This window comes from Dermacentor andersoni, chromosome 4 (assembly GCF_023375885.2).
Source record: "Dermacentor andersoni chromosome 4, qqDerAnde1_hic_scaffold, whole genome shotgun sequence".
Lineage (NCBI taxonomy): Eukaryota > Metazoa > Arthropoda > Arachnida > Ixodida > Ixodidae > Dermacentor > Dermacentor andersoni.
In genome coordinates this window covers 199529788-199546735 of record NC_092817.1, presented here as the reverse complement: position 1 = coordinate 199546735, position 16948 = coordinate 199529788, and the positions used below count along the sequence as shown (strand labels likewise).

The following is a 16948-nucleotide window of genomic DNA, read 5'->3' as shown; positions in this document are numbered from 1 at the left end:
ACGCATCTTACTTTTAGAAATTAGTTCGGTAACGCACTTGCGCTATGCGGAGGGCCTATACGAGACTGAGGATGTATGCTGCTCTAACGGCTCCGCCGCCTATTCGAATAACAATCCGAAGCTATCGTGTCTGCAGCTGGTGTTTTCGTCGTACTTCACGCACTTTTCTGGCGCATTTTACTTTTAAACATTCATTTAGTACAACAATGGACTTGCGCTTGGCGAAGGGCCTAGAATAATGAGGATGCATGCTGCACTTCGTGATGTAGTACGTTGCTTGTAACGTCGGCGGCAGCTTCGCCGTACATCCACTTTCACAGGGTTGAATGGAGGCGTTTCTTTTTTTTTTTTTTTCTTATGAAAGTAATCCAACGCTCCTTGTTTTGACGAGGGCACACAAAGACATGACTGGACGGGCGCTGTATGAGGCCGCACATGTGTTTCTGTGTCCTCGTCAAAAAAAAAAAAAAAAAAAAGGAAGTGAGAGAGAGAGAGAGAACAACTTTATTGAAAATGCCTGCAGAATCGGTTAGGCTCCCTCCACGCAGGGAGGACAAGCTTTTACCGCGACGCGGCCACTGCGTCAGTCTCGTGCGTTGTGCTCCTCGAGGTCTTGGTCCCTCGCTACTTCCGCGGGTCCGAGAGGGCCGCCGCCCCCTTCCTGGGGGTGCTGCCCCCCTTCTCCTCGGTTTCGCGCGGTCGCTGCCTCTCCAGAGCTGCCTCTAGCTGCGGCGGGATCGTCTTCTTCTCGCTGGCTTCTCGCGGATTTACGCTACAGTCCCAAAGGATGTGAGCCGCGGTGGCTCTCTCCTTCGCGTACTGTCTACACACGTCACTCGCGTACACGCTCGGACACACGTGCTTAGCTAGCACCGGGGTGAGCAGGGACCCCGTCTGTAACTGTCTGTATAACACTGCCTCCTTCCGGGTAAGCCCCGGGCAGTGGCGTAGCAACAGGGGGGGGGGGGGGCGCAGGGGGGCCGGGGGCCCCGGGTGCAAGGGGCCAGTGGGGGGGGGGGATTGTCATATACGCCTGAAGACACCCCTCTTTCCGCTGGCTTGACTGGGCGCAAATTGCAAAGAATGCTCCGGTATCCAGTAGCCCGTGCTCATGCACCCGATGCGTTGCGCCGCAGAATTGTCGGCTGCAGCTCTATCAACACCCCACGAAATAATTGCACGAATGTGCGGGCTAAAAAAAAAATTTTTCGCGATATGGTCGCTAAACTACTCGCCTTAGCGGAACGTTACATGTGGGGTGCGCTCGTGCCGTACGTTCATGCTGGGAGCAGGCGTCGATAAACATACAGTGAAGCGTTGTAGGGCGTTGGGGCTCTTGGGTTCCTCTTCCGTTCAGAACGCGCAGCGAAGACGAACAAAGACAGCAGCAAGAGGGCGCTCAACCAGCGCGCCCGGCGCTCGCGTTTACGGCGAAGCGTTCGTTGAGAGCGACGTTGCATAAGTGCGGCCGTCAAAAGTCGCGAATGGGATTCTCTGGATCGTCTTCAGACTCGGTGCGGCCGAAGAGTTCGGCGGCGTGCGACTCGACAGGTTGTAGTCGCGGGCCCGCCGCGATGTCCGGCTCGCTTTTACTTCCCCTGTCCCGCTCGCTCCGAGAAGCCGCTGCGAGACCTGTCGTTATGTTTCACGCTTTCCTTCTTACCCTGGAAAGTTTCAGAAAACTGTTGTTATTGCGTGACTTCATGTCACAAGTACAGTGTCTTTATCAACTGCACAGAATTTTATAAGAAAAGGTGAATTTTGTAAGGATATTTCCCCATCGAGATTCTATGAAGTTATGTGTTTTTGTGATTACTAGGAACTCGGTACCACGAAAAATATGGCAGATAAGTAATAACCATATCCTTAATAATCCCTTAATTAGTACTTATAGAGGAAGCACTTCAATTCGAGAATTGAGGATTCAAAGTCATATTATTAAATCAACCAGAACTTCTTAAACAAAACCGTTTTGGGTGCTACAAACTTCAGTACTTTGGCACTGCGGGCGGCGACCAGTATATGGCAGCAGCGAAAGAAATATGAAATAGTGGACCAGTGACGTTGATCCCTTAATCCTATACATTGCGAGTGCAGACCAACAGTAGTGCAAGCTTTCGCTGGCACTGGCTTCATCGCGGTCTTTTCGTTCTTTTTTTATGGTGACGCCAAGAATCGACGCAAAGCGTGCTCTACTCTGTTCCCAATCTTGCGGTGGTACCGCAGCTCGGATAATCACGTTTGTCCGTATAGCAGCAAATGAAAACAAGGCTTTATTGACCAGAACGAAGAGAACTCGTAATTGTCATAGCATTGGCGCCCGCGCAGCGGGGAGGCAGGTAGCGTTTTCTAATAGGGTGGGGAGATCAGCGTCACTGAAACACAATTTAATTTTCGTTTTCGTTCAGGGCGGCCCACAGACAAAATACTGCACGCCATAGTACCTACGACGATTTTTGTGAAGTTGTTGTTGGGCAAGATATGAATGTCGGGCTTCAGTTTTGCAAATGCAATATTGCCGCTAAAATTGGTAATTAAAACTTTATTATAAAGCTATTTTTTGTTACTTGTGACTTGAGCCATATTTTCCACGATGCCGCATTTGTATTAGCTGCCAAGCCTTACAGTCTGACACAATATGTGCACATGAGCTTATCACAAGTTATCAGTGCAGCACCCTGTGCTATTTGGCGCAGGAAAAACAGCGTGTATATTTGCTGCATTCGTGATCTCTGGGAAAGAAAGCGAAGGAGAGGGGCACGCGGGGAACGTGCGCGGGATCCAAGGCGGCTGTACTGGTGCTGAAACCCGGAAATTGTCGATAGCCTAGCCTTCCTCGACTACACAAGGGGGGGGGGGGGGGAGGTGACAGAAGACCTATGGGCCCCGGGTGCCAGACGACCTAGCTACGCCACTGGCCCCGGGTGAGGTGGCGGTATAGTCTGTCTGTTCAGTCTGTACCACTTCACTATTGCGTTGAAGGTGGTCACCTTGTCCTTGGCACTGCACCGCGACCAACACTCCGAGTCGGCCGTGCTTGCAGCTGTGCGGTTGGTTAGTCCTCGCGCGGCCGAGTTGGCCGTGTCGTTGTGGTTCACGTTCCCGCGTTCCGACACGTCGCTGCCCATGTGGACCGGAAACCACTTGATCACCACAGCACTTTTGCGTCCGATGGCTTCGGCCTTGCGCAGTATGCGCGCGGCCTCACTACATACCCTACCCTTGGCGTAGTTCTTCACTGCCGTTCTGGAGTCACACAACACTGTAGTGCATCCGGGGTCGGAGACGGCCAAGGCGATGGCCACCTCCTCCGTCCGGTTTGCTTCTCGAGTCCGGACGCTCGCCGCGGTCTTCGTTGCACCCGTCGATGCCCCGACAACCACCGCCGCGTATGCGTCGCTGCTCCCTCGATACTCCGCCGCGTCCACGTAGACGGCGCCTTCTTCTCTGGCGTGGAGGTCCACGAGAGCCCTGGCCCTCGCCAACCTCCGCTCCTTGTTGTGCTCGGGGTAGCGCTGGGTTACTATATTAAAAAAAAAAAAAAAAAAAATTACCAATTAGCCCCGCAACGTGTTTTGCTGAACGTATAAGTTCCCTGTACATTTCTGTCCTTTCTCTTTGCTTTTCTTGCGCCGTTTCGAATCCTTTTAATGACCGATTTTGCTGGATTTATGATGTCACATTTTTTGTCCCGCCGTTGGCCGTCGGGATCAGCTCATGTCCTGTGGCTACAGACGTACGGAGCTAGGTCCCCGAGGCCATTCGTTTTCTTCGTTTAACTCGCTGTGTGACGAGAGACAACAAGTTCGCCCGAGTAGCGAGCGCTGAGCGCAGCGCCATCAGAGCCTCTTCAACGCGGAGTGCTTTCCCCGCGTGTCGCGATAGCGGACCGTTTTCACGCCGCCGCCGAAGGACCGCGAGAGTGCATACGTAATCGGCATACGCGGCCGATAACCGCTTGCGGCGCGAGTCAGCGCTTGCCGCTTCTTTCACGCGGCGCTGACGACGTCGGTAGTCGAACGTGCACCGGCGGCCAAAGCGACGCTCGAGGGAGTTGCTCAACTCTGACGGTGCCGTGCGGGCATCGTCGAGGAAGGAAGCAGAGCGTGACGTCACGAAGACGGTAGCGGCGCCGTCACTTTCGGTGGCAGTGGGACGAAACGACATAGTTTAATAGTTGGGGACGCGGCTCACGTCGGGGTTCGACAGGATGGTGTAGTTCAAACCGCCGAATAGCGAACGGGAAGCATACATCCGTTGTATTGGTAAGCGCTTTATTTCGATTAACTGCGGATTAATTTGGAGCACCGGTGATTCTTAAACGTGCACTTAAAGTACTGTACACGAGTGTTCTTGCATTTCTACGCCCACGGAAATACAGCCGCCGGGATGGAACCTGCAAGCTCGAGCTCAGCAGCGCGTATAGCCATTGCAGGGCTACCTCGGGTGCACGACCTCGCGGCGCGGCATTATTTAAAAGGGCAACTTTCGTCGCCGACGTGGTTTGGCGTGGGCGGTTCGGGTTCTAGCCTCGGCGCGGGTCTTGCACAAGCTGTCACTCACCAAAACTAAGGCACAACGGCTCTCGGCGAAGGCTTCTAATGCGCGCCTACTTTTCGGCTTGACCACTTTTCTTTCGTGGCACCTAAGCGCTTCGAGGCAGCGCTCACTCGCGCTGTAGTAAAGTGGCAGGCAACGACGAGTGTGGTGACACCAAACGCACGCTTCGCTTACGCTGGTTCTTCCGTATGTATGCATGGACCTGCGCGGTTTCCTTCTTCTTCCCCCTTCGCACGCAGCGTGCTCGAGGCTGGTCTGCTTGCTGGACTTGCCGCACCACCAGCGAAGCTCGAGCAGGTCCTGCTGTAGGATTGCGAATAAGCGCAGTGCGCAGCGGCTGGGCGTAATGATTCGGCGCACCTCGTGGCCCGATCCCCGTTGCAAAACTGCGCTATATTTCGTGGGCGACAGCGCTCCTCGGTCGCCGCCTGCTGATCTGCGCGCGCTTCTCGACCCCGTCCCGCGTTGCAGTCGTACGTGCGACGGCTGGATTTGACGCGGCGGAACAAGGGGGGTCACGCGGTCGGCCGCGCTGCTGCGGGGGCGGCATCGCGCTTTGCGCCCATTGTGGGCCGCTGCCAGGGCGTGCGGGTCGACTGCATGCACGCGGAGCTCGGGAACCGTTCGCACCAACGTGCGCTGTCGTTGTTGTTGCTTTGTGTGTACGCGTGCGGAAGGCCCTTCAGAAAGCCGCGCACGAGAAGAGTGACCAGCTGTTCGGCCGGATACATTCGTTTGTTACTGCTGCGGTTGGGAAATAACTGCCGCCACCGGAAACTGACGGGCGAGGAGAAGAAAAATAAAAGCAATTCGAAAGTGAAACACTATATATATATATAAAGAAAGTGGTAGTCTAGATAAGGTTCAGCGCTACATCATATCGCAGTGAAATAGATATATAAGAAGACTGTCGTACGCACGAAAGCACGACAGGTCAAGGGCATTCGGATGCTGTAATGTGATAGCGACAGGCATCGTAAATCCTTTTATACTGCCCCGCGAACAGAAATGCTCACGTTCTGAAAAGTCCCGGCTGTCCTTGTCACAAAATCTTTTCATGTGTAGTAACGCACTCAAATGGTTAATGGTCCGAGGAATAAAAACTAGTGCATTTAAATATAATTGAATGCTAAGTAGGATTCACGGATTTGATCGTGTTGCAGTGTCGTGCTTAACTTGAAATTCGTGGTGTTAAGCATGTTTCGCGACTATAGTATCAAATTTACGGCAATAAAGCGAGTGGAGAAAATTTAGCGTAACGATTCTTCTTCGTTATTGTAGGACTACGAGTGCTGTTACAGGGACCATGACTACAGACGGTTAGCCCTTTCTCCAAGTGGCAAGCGTATAAAAGATGAAATGAAGCGCTTTTCGTTGCACCATTTCTATAGTTTCGTAATATCGTTTTTTGATATATGAGACGTTCTCGCATATTGGTGTTATAAAACAATGTGGTGCAGTTTTGTTGTGCAGTTTTGTTCCCAGGGGAGCCAGAATCGCCTGGCTGGGGTATGCCACCCTCCACTAAAGTATTCTGCCGTGGTGCCCTGCCGACAGGGATACCACGGGGAGTCATTCCGAGGTCGGAGTGAGCCGGTGAAGGGTGCCACCTTCTGTGCGACCCCACTTCCGAATGCATGTGCCCTGCATTCGCGATTAAATTGGATCGGTGAACGATGTCGGTTTCACGAACAAGAAGCCAAGATTGTTTCCGGCGGAGCACCCTCGAGGATGGCGCCGCATCCCGAAATCGGGCTATCTCGTTGCCCACTTGAAAGTGCACCGCTCACGTACGGCAGCAAGCCGCAATGCCCGCAACAGGTCTGCGGTTGGCGACGTGCGTGGCAACGCAAACTCACGCATGCTTTTGTGCCATCAGTACTCGATGCTCGTAAACAGCATTTTGTCACTCTTTACCGCTCTTACGCGGTGCCTGCACCCAAGGCCCAAGCATCTGTGCAGGCATAATGTGTGCAGTCCTGCGGCAGACGTTGTATTATTCCCCGCAGTGGCGTGCGATCGGCGGGTGTTCACGTGGTGCGAGCTGCGAAGCTTCGGGGCCATGGCCCTCGGGCGGCAGACTCCTCTGATACGCTATACGTGTCAAGCCACAGGTCGAATACGTGCGCTGCTGCGGCCGTGCGCGTGTCACCGACGACGTCCTGCGAGTGAACCGAAAGCTTGGATCGTCGCTGGCGAACTTCTGGCTGCGGTCGTTTTCGGGCAGGAAACGAAGTCTTGCCCGGCGACGACTTGGGCATTTCATTCGGAGCTCCGTCGCGATGCGTGATGTGGAGGGAGGGGGTTGCGTCGGGAAGGCGCCGTCTGCAGAGTTGCTGGGTTACATATGGAGCTGCAAGGCGGGACCCCGTAGACAGGCGCTCTGTGGCCACGAGAGCGGGCTGCAAGCTCTAGCCCGCGCAAGCATCTTCCGCGGCTGGCATTCGCGGTGACGGAGCGCGACGCCCATTGCGAATTCGCGTGTCGCGTAGGGACACTGCGGGTCGGGCTGTCGCTGCCGCAGAATTGCGCCACGAGATGCGGGGCCAGCGGGGGCGCCGCACCTCGCGTGCGGACGTGTCCTCGGCGACATCGTCACGAGCCGCGAGAGGCGGCGCTGCGCCATCACGCGACACCGGCGGCGTCGGGGCCGTCGCCAATGCATTCCGCTCGGCGGGAACCGCGGCCGCGTTTGTGCGTGTGCGCACCCCGACGTCTGTGGCCCGATTCCGCGAAAGAAATCCGGGCTCCGGCAGCTGGTGTTTCGCTGCCGCTCGCGTCTCGCGCGGGGACTCGGATTTACGAGCCGCTCATTGTCCGAGGCGGTGCCTTGCGTGCGCGGCCGACGCGGCTCCTCCGAAGTGCCCGCCTCGCGACTCTTCGGCGGTCGCCTTCGGTGCGACGCGTACGCTGTGGATGTCGCCGTCTACTTCGCGTTCGAGTCCCATCGCCTTCGGCCCCGACGGCGCCCGCAGCAGCAACAGACCGGTCGAGTAGGCGCGCCTCCGCGCAATGGATGCGCCCCCGCCTCGTCTGCTGCGCGGCCGACTTGGCTCGTCCGCGAAGCATCACGCCCGCGCTCGGGCCGACGATGCCGAGGCGTACCGCGCTGCGCGTGGGAATGGCGGCGCGCCCTCGTCGTCCACCGCGCTGCGCCGTCGTCGCTCGTCCACTCTGTCTCCGGAGGACGCTCTCCGGCTGCGGTCGGTGTCACTACCCGCCTGGTCGCCGCTGTGCGCGCAGCGCAACAGCCGCGCGTCCAGCGTCGCATCGTGCTCCCGCCGCGCCGCGCGAGGCTCTGCCGAGTCCCGTCGCTCGCCGGAGGAGGCCGTGCTCGCGGCAGCCGCGGCTGGCATGGCTGCTGCCAGGGCCGCCGGCAGGACGCCCTACGTGCCCGTCGGATACCAACAGGTGCGGCCACACGCTCTCCGTATAGCGGCGTTCTCTTTCCCGGTGGCGACGCCGTATACATACGTAATCAATCGCGGCCAGTCTGCCCGCGTTTTTCGTCGCGCCTCGACGCGTCTCGAGCGTGTTGGCATACGTGTGAACCGCGTGCTTTGTGTATCTCTCGTTCGTGTACGTGTACTTGTCGCGTGAAGTAGCCTGTTAAGGACGCGCGGACGGGTGCGTTCAGTTGCTGCGTATTGTTTCCGTTCCTCCCCGCTTTTTTTACTTCTTCTTTTTTCTTTTTGCCCCGCGCGTGAGTAACCGGCGCCTCGGTTGGTTCGCATTTGTATTGTTCGCACGTGAGACAATCTTGTGTCCGCAGCCAAAGCGAAATCTATAGTTCTCCCGTACGTCTTCCGGCTCGCAGAGACTGGTCCCGGACAGACGACGACCGCGGACTTCCAAGTCGAGCAACTCTGCCCGGCAGCTGCAGCGGAGCAGGCACGCAGTTATTCGCGACTCCTCGCTAGAAGCTCGTTTCTACACAAAGCGCCCACGTGTCTCAGCTAACGCTAGCCAGCACGTTCACCGAAAGAGAATATTATAGAGAAAAGCTCGGTGCGCGATGCAAATATAAGACGTACAGTATTCGGTTGTCTGCACCACTGACGACCGAACACCTTAGGTCTTGCGATTGTATCTTGCACGGTGTACGTTAAAAAAATTTTTTTTTCGCTGAACAGATGAGCTAACGTTAGCTCGGACACGCTCTGTAGAAACAAGTTACGTTATGCAAGGAACGGGCCAGGAGATTCCAAAGGTTCGACGGTATTTGATTTCGCTCCGGGACATAAGTTACCCAGCCCCAGAGATATTGTAATCAAAACTGACCCTATATGTACGGAGACAATTTCTCATCAACGGATTTGACTTTGACGGCTGATCCTTACCACAGCGCACGATACATGTGTCCTCGCATAGATTTTAGTGTGTATTACAAGCGGTGATCCTGGAGTCAGTGCGGTCGCGGTAATCCCGATAACACTGCCCCGTTACAGTCGCTCACATGTACGGCGTGTGGACTTATTTGCCCGTTCATCCTGGTCTGACTTCCGTGTCTCGATGACTGGACGGTGCCCGATGGCCGGGGGTCTTCCGAAACAGCTGTAACCCGGGTAAAGCACGGTTACACGCATCACTTGCTTCTTTGCATCGAGTTTATTTGGAACGACTTAAGGAATCTTCCCAACGTAGGTTCCAGCTAGTGCATTGGAAGAGTCGTAACTTTTATTTCTTTTGTTTTCGCTTTGAGGAATAGAATAGCAAGCGGCGTGGGGAGCAGCGGCTGTTTTTATAGCAGTGGCCCCGTCGTCAGTAATAATTCTCAGTGTTAGAGGGCTGTTCGCCATTTTTATATATTTCTTCTGTATATTATCAGGATGTTAAAGGCATGGATCTACATTATAGCATCCCATTTCGCATACCGGGTGTTTTTATTATTTTTTTGTTATATTTTAAGAGGACACATACAGTATTTAAAGAAATCGCCTGTCGCATATAGCGTAATTGTATAGTCATCGAGCTGGAGAATTCGAAGCGGTCGACATTACTTGCGCGAGGAGTACATAATCGACCAATTTACCAAGAATCACTAACTAATTTGTAAATTAATTGCTTTATGCCGCACATTGCAATTTACGTGTATATAGCCGGCGAGTCTGCTAGGGATATTCACTTGGAACGAATTCTAAGGATCGCACGGGTCTCGAGATATGCGCCATGAAACTTGCGGCAAATAAATATGCACTATTGTCCCAATTGATTTTTTTAATCAAACCGATGGTTTTCGCATTGCAGCACAAAAGTCAGTGGAACGTACACGTATTTCGTGACACACCGCACAGTTTGGGAATGAATATTTCGAAACTGGTGCCAGAAAATTCGTTCCAAGCGCATTTGCCTGGCGAATTGACTCGCTGGAATTATTTCGATTTCTCGTGCGGGTAATGTCCAGCTCTTTGATTAATTGAGCTCGTTGACTGGACTTGTTCTATCTGTCATGATCTATTCTGAAAATTCTGTACAAAAAAGAGAACACCCCGTATATAGTTAATTCGGCACAAAAACACAAAATTCTTCGTGGATAGAAGTTTTGCGATGTTACCCACCCTTAAGGCGGGACCAGCTGTTCGCTGAGGTAGATGACAAAGAGACGTGATCAGAGGAAGTGAACTGCCGCATTGCCGATGCCTATGACATACCTTTAAGGATACGCATCTGAAGTGGAAACCTCTGACGTCTCGAACGTTGGTCAGTGGTTTTGAAAGAAAGACAGCCGAGTTTTTCGCTCTGACCTGGAAAAATAATTTTTTAAAAAGGGTGATTAAGCGCGGGCCACCCCCACTGCAGCAGATGCCGGCTTTGCGAGTCAGTGGGCGATCGAGCACGCGACGTGCGAGGACTTCGCGGACAGACGCTCGCGGGGCCGTGCGTCGCTTGCTGAGCACGCCGCGAGGAAATACGTTCCCTGCTCGAAGGGCATCCGAGTGGTGTGGGTTGCTTTATCTAAAGTTCCTCGCGGCCCTTATATACTGTTGACCGCAGCCAGGTCAATCCTATTGTATGCGTAGACGGCGATGGTGTGCACAGAATGCACGTCGACGCAACTCCAACGTGTGACGTATCTCGGAGCAGTTCGGCAACAACTACTTGGAGTTTTTTTTTTTTAGTGTCTGTCTCTTTTCTTTTTTGCAAGTCTGGCAGAAACAACGTGAGTCCCGTGTGAAAAATGATGATAACGTGGGAGATGTATTATTCAATACAGTGCCGACTCTTGCTGTTCACTTACGCGGCGTGACGTGTACACGGGTCACGTGAACTCTGAGGCGTGGAAATGTGAATTTTTTTTTGTCGTCGGCTCTCTTCGCCGTCGTGCGAGGAAGCGTGCGCAGCCGCTTTGTGCGCGGGCACTCGATCATTGCGGTGACGCCTGGCGCGCGCTCTCTCTCTCTCTGCCGCCTGCTATTTCTTTTCACCTGTTTGCTCGCCTACATCTTCTTTTTCGCGTCGGTGCTGTCTGCCCCGGTGTCCGCGGTCAGGGCTCCCGCTGACCTCCCGGGACCTCGTTGAGCGCGATCGATCACGCTGCGTGCGGAGCGCGCAGATTTGACCCCCCGCCCCGTGCACCTTGCGAGGCGGTCTTGCTCCACACGGATGTCCGAACGCAGTTCCGCCTCGACAAAAACTGGAACTAGCCATCATTCCTGGCTTTATACCCTTGTACACAAATGAAACAAATATGTTGAGTTATAACTGGGTTAGTTTGGTAATTCCTTAGTAATTGGTTTGCAGAAGTTTCCACAACTGAAACTTCACTTCGGCTTACCGAAAGCGGAACTGTATGCACCTTGCGTTAAATTTCGTGCGCTTAAATGAGCGTGTTGAGCCGCTCTGCGCGCCATATAGCGTATACAATAGGTTGTCGGGCATTACAGAGACGTGCTCTTCGGTCGGATCATCGCGAAGTGTGGTATTCAAGGAGCCCTGCAAAGGGCGCAAAAAAAGAAAAAAAAAAAAGCTTGTTGAACGGCACCGATGCATGTCCCCTCGATGCAGCGACTTTGTGTACTTCATAAACAGGACGAGGCGACTGATGCTGTAAATGTCATGATTGGTCAAAATGTGAGATTTGCGTTCCCACGATATTGCGAGTACTGTGAATGAAGCCTCCCTCCCCCACGGCCTCCGGAAAAATATTCCTCACTACACCACTGCCGTCGAGGTGTATGAGAATTTCCCAAAGTGGAGTTCGAAGAAGAGGCGCGGTTACTCCGAAAAAGAACAGTTGCGAGCTGTTGCTTAGCCTGCAAAGAATATGCACTCCCTTTTAGCGTTTTAGATTGTCGCACAACAGTAATCGTCGTCAACCTTGCGTACATTTTCGTTCTCACACGCTGAGGGTTCGGATACATACCAATCATCAACCGTGTATATATATATATATATATATATATATATATATATATATATATATATATACGTAGCGTGTTGCCCCTCGTGCTTAGCATTTTAGTATTTTACAAACAGGAAAGTAGTGAGCGCGCGGTGTTCACGCTATATAACGATAATTGTCGTAGGAAATGATATAAGCGTAAAGGTGCAATTTTTTTTCAGTGAAGTTCTGTACCTCTACCCCCCCCCCCCCTGCCCACCGCATTTGCCGTGTCCGTGGGCAAAAATTAACCAATCACAGCGGGACGCGCGCGCCGCTAGTTTCCCTGCAGCACCACCGGATGGCGCACGCCTCCGCGCAGCGGCACCGGGAGAGAAATAAAAAAAGAAGAGCCCGCCTAGCAAGTGATTTGTGTTGCGATAGCGCTATGGAAAGGCCACGCACTGTTAGGACGCCTGAAGAGCGGTGCGAATACGATGAGCTACTAAAGGAACAGCAACGTCAATCTACACAACGGCGTCGTGCTCAGAGTCGGCAGGACCCAGTTCAAGGCTGCGTCACATTGGTCTATCGGCAGGCACGTAATCAGGGGGGGGGGGGGGGGGGGCGTGCCCCCCCCCCCCGAATTTAAGCGGCATAGCCCCTCACCCCCGCCCCTCCCCACCCACGCCACCACTCCTCACACACATTCCTCAAGCGCCGCCAAATCAATGTTGAGACTTGACAGTTTTTCGACGGTCAACAATTTGCTGCCTGTTCCTGGTCTGTGAAGGCCAGTTTCCTCACCGATTCGGTGCCCGCGTGATTAACTCGAGATGCGTTCATTTGTCACTATCTATTCAACGGTCACGTGCATCGCTGTTGCTTCGTTAGTTCAACCTTCTTGGTTTAGGCTGATCCAGGGACTAGGATGGGATTCGGTTCGTGATCAGCTGGTCTGTATGCTCGAGAAACTAGTTGCGGCTGGAGAAAATGCCAGTTGCGTTTAACTTTTCCTTTTGCTTCATTATTTCCTCGACCGATGGTTCTCCGCGACGCTGGCAGATCCTCGGAATCATATACCCGTGATATGAGTTAGACAAGGTGAAAAATAAAATAATGCGAGACAGCGTCCATAATCAAACCCTGCAATAACCCTTAAACCCATAAGCAATCTGGCTGTCACTCATTACCTCGTCTGTTTTTTCCCGTATTGTACAGCACTTTTCGTGCAAAATTGGCAATTGGAAACAGAGTCGCAAGGAGATGAGAAATTAAGTGATCTACTAAGGGAGAAAGCCAAGGCAACAGCCAAACAGGGAGGTAAAACGAAGATTGCTTGTGAAAATATTTATGGATGAACATCTTTTTATTTAAAAAGGAAGCAGAGAAAACGCCGCCGGAAGTGGAGAAGAATTCAGTGTGTTTTGAATGACTCTTCTACAGTTATCAATTGAGCCGCCTGACGTAGCTACTTCGCTGCTGTGCTAACGGGGTTTTTTTCTTACCTTCCGCGGTGGGCGCAGCGCGTCTAGAACCGCAGCGTCCTGCACTCTGCGCAGTTGTACGGGATTGGTGACGACGCATCGTCACGCAACTTCCCAAATAACAATACGAGTCGGTTTTGGCACTTGGTGGAGCAGTAAACGAGGGATCTGAAAGAACTGTGATTGTTACGCAAATATATATATATATATTTATAGTTCTTCCAGAGCTAATTCAAAAAACGCCACTATAGTCGGATACAACTTAAATCTGCAGTGAAGCCCCTCCCATAGCCTCATAACCGTCAGCATTGTTCCTCCCGAAATTGCAAACAATTCGTGCTTCAAACACTTCCTGTTACCTAAATAAGGCGGTAACCACAAAAAATAAAATTATTAGCGCGTAATTTTAGACGTTTTCTCTCGCCTATTATAGTCGAATGGCGAAAGCCTAATTCTCTATTGAACTGAAATAATATGCTTGCTTCTTTGAAACTATTTATTGTCAAGTTTCACTTCGTTGGCAGTGAAGTTTCATGAGTGAAACGGGTTAAGCGGTGAAATGAACTGTACCGCAGACTTTTGAAGAGTGAAATGCTCAGACTCCATACACTTTGTCCATGTCTGTTGCACACCTCATTGCTTCCGCCGATGAAAATACTCTTCAAGAACAGCAGACGCTCTGGAGGTATCAAGTACGACGCCATTTTGAAAAGCCCGCATGACGACGATTTTGTTTGCTTCTGCGAGTGGCTGGCGGAGTAACACAACCCCGCGCGGTTTGTGCGCCTTGGTTGCCAACTGCTGTTTTTTTTTACATTGTATTCCACTGCAGTAATCTTTATTTTACACTTTCACTTGTTTGCTTGTCGTTGGCAGTGTTCTTCCTGCGCTTCTTTCCTGCGCGAGTCCATTTGACGTGGTTCCTTGTTTGCCAAGTAAAGGATAGGTGTATCTCACAGGCGTATCTGTGAGATACACCTTATTTCATTTCTCTTTTGCGGGTTTATGCGTCTTTATAGTGAATGGTGGGTGCTATTCACATTTGTACTACTAAAGGTAACCTCCCACCTTATTTCCCCTTATTTTGCACAGAAAAGTTACCTTGGGATGCCCCCCCCCCCCCCCCCGAAAAGAAATCCTGGGGACAGACAGACAGACAGACAGACAGACAGACAGACAGACAGACGGACGGACGGACGGACGGACGGACGGACGGACAGATAGACAGATAGTCTTGCCAAGCGTCATGTACAGGCTCGTCCACTCTTAGGGCGAACACGGCTCACCGTGGCCGCGCTCCGCGGGGCGCCAGTGCGTCCGGCGCGGCGGCGCATCGAAGTGAAGCGACGCAGGCGCACACGGACCTAGGGGAGGCGCTTCGCGTCGTCTGCTACAGCGCTGAAGCGCGCCGCTCTGGCTTTGCTGTAAAGTGCACTTCGCTAGACCCAGGTGATTGAGCGACCGATTCGGCGTTGCGGGAACGCGCCCTTCACTTCACACGGTTCATTCACCACATCACAGGTCACACGAAGTCAAGAGTGCCATATTTTAAATCACTGCAGCACCAAACGGACCTGAAAATTCATTTCCTTCGACAGAGTTTCTCAGGTGAGTTCGTTCACTCGCCAGTTACGAACTCGATGGACGCGCTAGGCCTACGCGTAACGTAAACAACATCGGTGATAAGCGAGTGTTGATTATCCAGACTTCGGAGCTCGTAAACGTGTTTCCACTCGTTTTGAGCACGACAATATGCACATACAACAAGCACAGACGTTGCGGCAATCGTGATTCGGTTGGCTGTTTTAGCAGACGATCGCACCGAGCCCGGCGGAACCCAGTGGGCAGGTTGGATTAGTCGGCGTCGTTCGAAGTCGCTTCGGATCCACGTCGCACTGCCACAACCCACGGTCGTCGGTCGGTTGATCGTGTCGTTGTCGGCCTACTATTACAACACTGTCTTTCAGGAACACTGTCGCGCGCGTCGTGCGTCCAAAAAACTCGGACGATCGTTGGTGCCGGCGTCTCCGCACGGTCGGCCATTACAGGCCTAGCAGCCAGAGGCTCCGCAGCCTCTGATTGGTTGACGCCTGCGAGGCGTCGCAGCCTCCCATTGGTGCACGCCGGCGCAGCTTCGCCGCGCGCCGGCAAACTTCTAGCATCGGCAGTAGACATAATCGCTGCGCGACGTTCCGCTTCAGCGAGTTCCCGACCGACGCTTTGACGCATTTGACCCTTCGGCGCGCGCCGAAGCTTTCCAGCGCGTGCCAGTGGTTGGGGCATAAGAGTGGACGAGCCTGTACGTCTCTTGCATCGTGCGTTCTTATTGCTCGGTAGCGCGTTTTCACTTCAACTTGTAATGCGTGTGAATGCATCTATGAGTATGCATATTTTTATGTCGGGATGAAAGTTTCACGGAAGCGGGAGCTGTAAGAATAAAATACTCCGCACGACGCAGACACCCCGCACACGAGCCTGGATAAAATGCAAAACGCCGCAATTATTAGCAGGATGAGTGCTTAGGCCCAAAATACTCTTGCTTTTATTTTCTCGAATAATCTTTGCTTTTTGCAGTTACCGCATAAAATTCCGCATGAAATGTTCGTCCCGGTGCTGCGAGCTTATCCCCCCGTGTGGTGTGTTTCAGGTCCCCGAAGTCGGCGCCATGGGCCGGACGGGCTACACGTGCGTCCGCCGCACGCTCTGCTGCTACAACCTGCTCTTTTGGGTGAGCTGTGCACTCCTCCCATCTGCTGCGCTGCACCTCTGGTCGTCTTGGACGAGCGATCGAGATTGCTCATCGAGCAACAAAAACGTTTCTGTCTCCCGGCCCGTGACCGCTGCTCGCGGACAGCTTTCTGTGGCAACGAAGGGAAAGCTGTGCGGCTTGTGCACATGTTTGCGAATGCGCCAATTAATCCGGCATAGCTTGAGTGCGCTTTTGGTTTTTTGGAACAGAAGCTGAATCGCCGTATATAGCTTCCACGTGCGGTGGTTTCGCACTTTCCCAAACGCGGATGAGAAGAGCAGAACAGTAAGTCAAGTTTAAGACTCGGTATTTTATTTAACGTTACTTTGCGTTGTAAATATAAGGTGCTTAAGCCTTCTCTTTCGTGGCCTAAACTAACGCGGATGAAAATGTGGGGCTGTTTTAGGAGCGCTTTTACGTGTGCGCGCTTTCTTGCTTCCGTAGTTTCATTGCCACAGAAAGTTCTCCGCGAAAGTATTTTCTTCAATAGTTATGTCTGCCCGCCTCTCCTGCACAGGCCTCTCTGCACGCTCCTCCACCGGTAAGAGCGTTAATAATAATAAACGTGAGACGGAAAAATTACGGCAGAATTTATCTCACGGTGGCTGCCGACGTTAAAGCTAAACCCCATGAGCGCGATTTTGTGCACGACAGCGACGAGCGACGGATCGGGCCGTCGCGTGAACAGATCGCTCGGTCTTGTCGCGCGATCGCTCGGTTCTGCAAATCTAGAATTCGTCGCTCGTCGCCCGGAAGTGCTATGAGCGACTAGCCAATAGCGCGAAGCCGGAACTGGATGTACATAACTCAAGTACTTCCGATTGTCGCACG

General features: G+C 52.8%; 1 protein-coding gene across 2 annotated transcripts in view; it reads left to right on the top strand.

Moving 5' to 3' along the window:
• The window catches only part of Tsp5D (Tetraspanin 5D), a 137887-nt gene that overhangs the window by 72115 nt on the left and 48824 nt on the right, over positions 1 to 16948 (top strand). For both annotated transcript variants that reach the window (XM_055074826.2, XM_055074827.2), the window contains exon 2: positions 16016 to 16096. In XM_055074826.2, the coding sequence (XP_054930801.1) occupies positions 16034 to 16096 (63 nt within the window). In that variant the 5' untranslated portion in view covers positions 16016 to 16033. The remainder of the gene's footprint in view (positions 1 to 16015; positions 16097 to 16948) is intronic.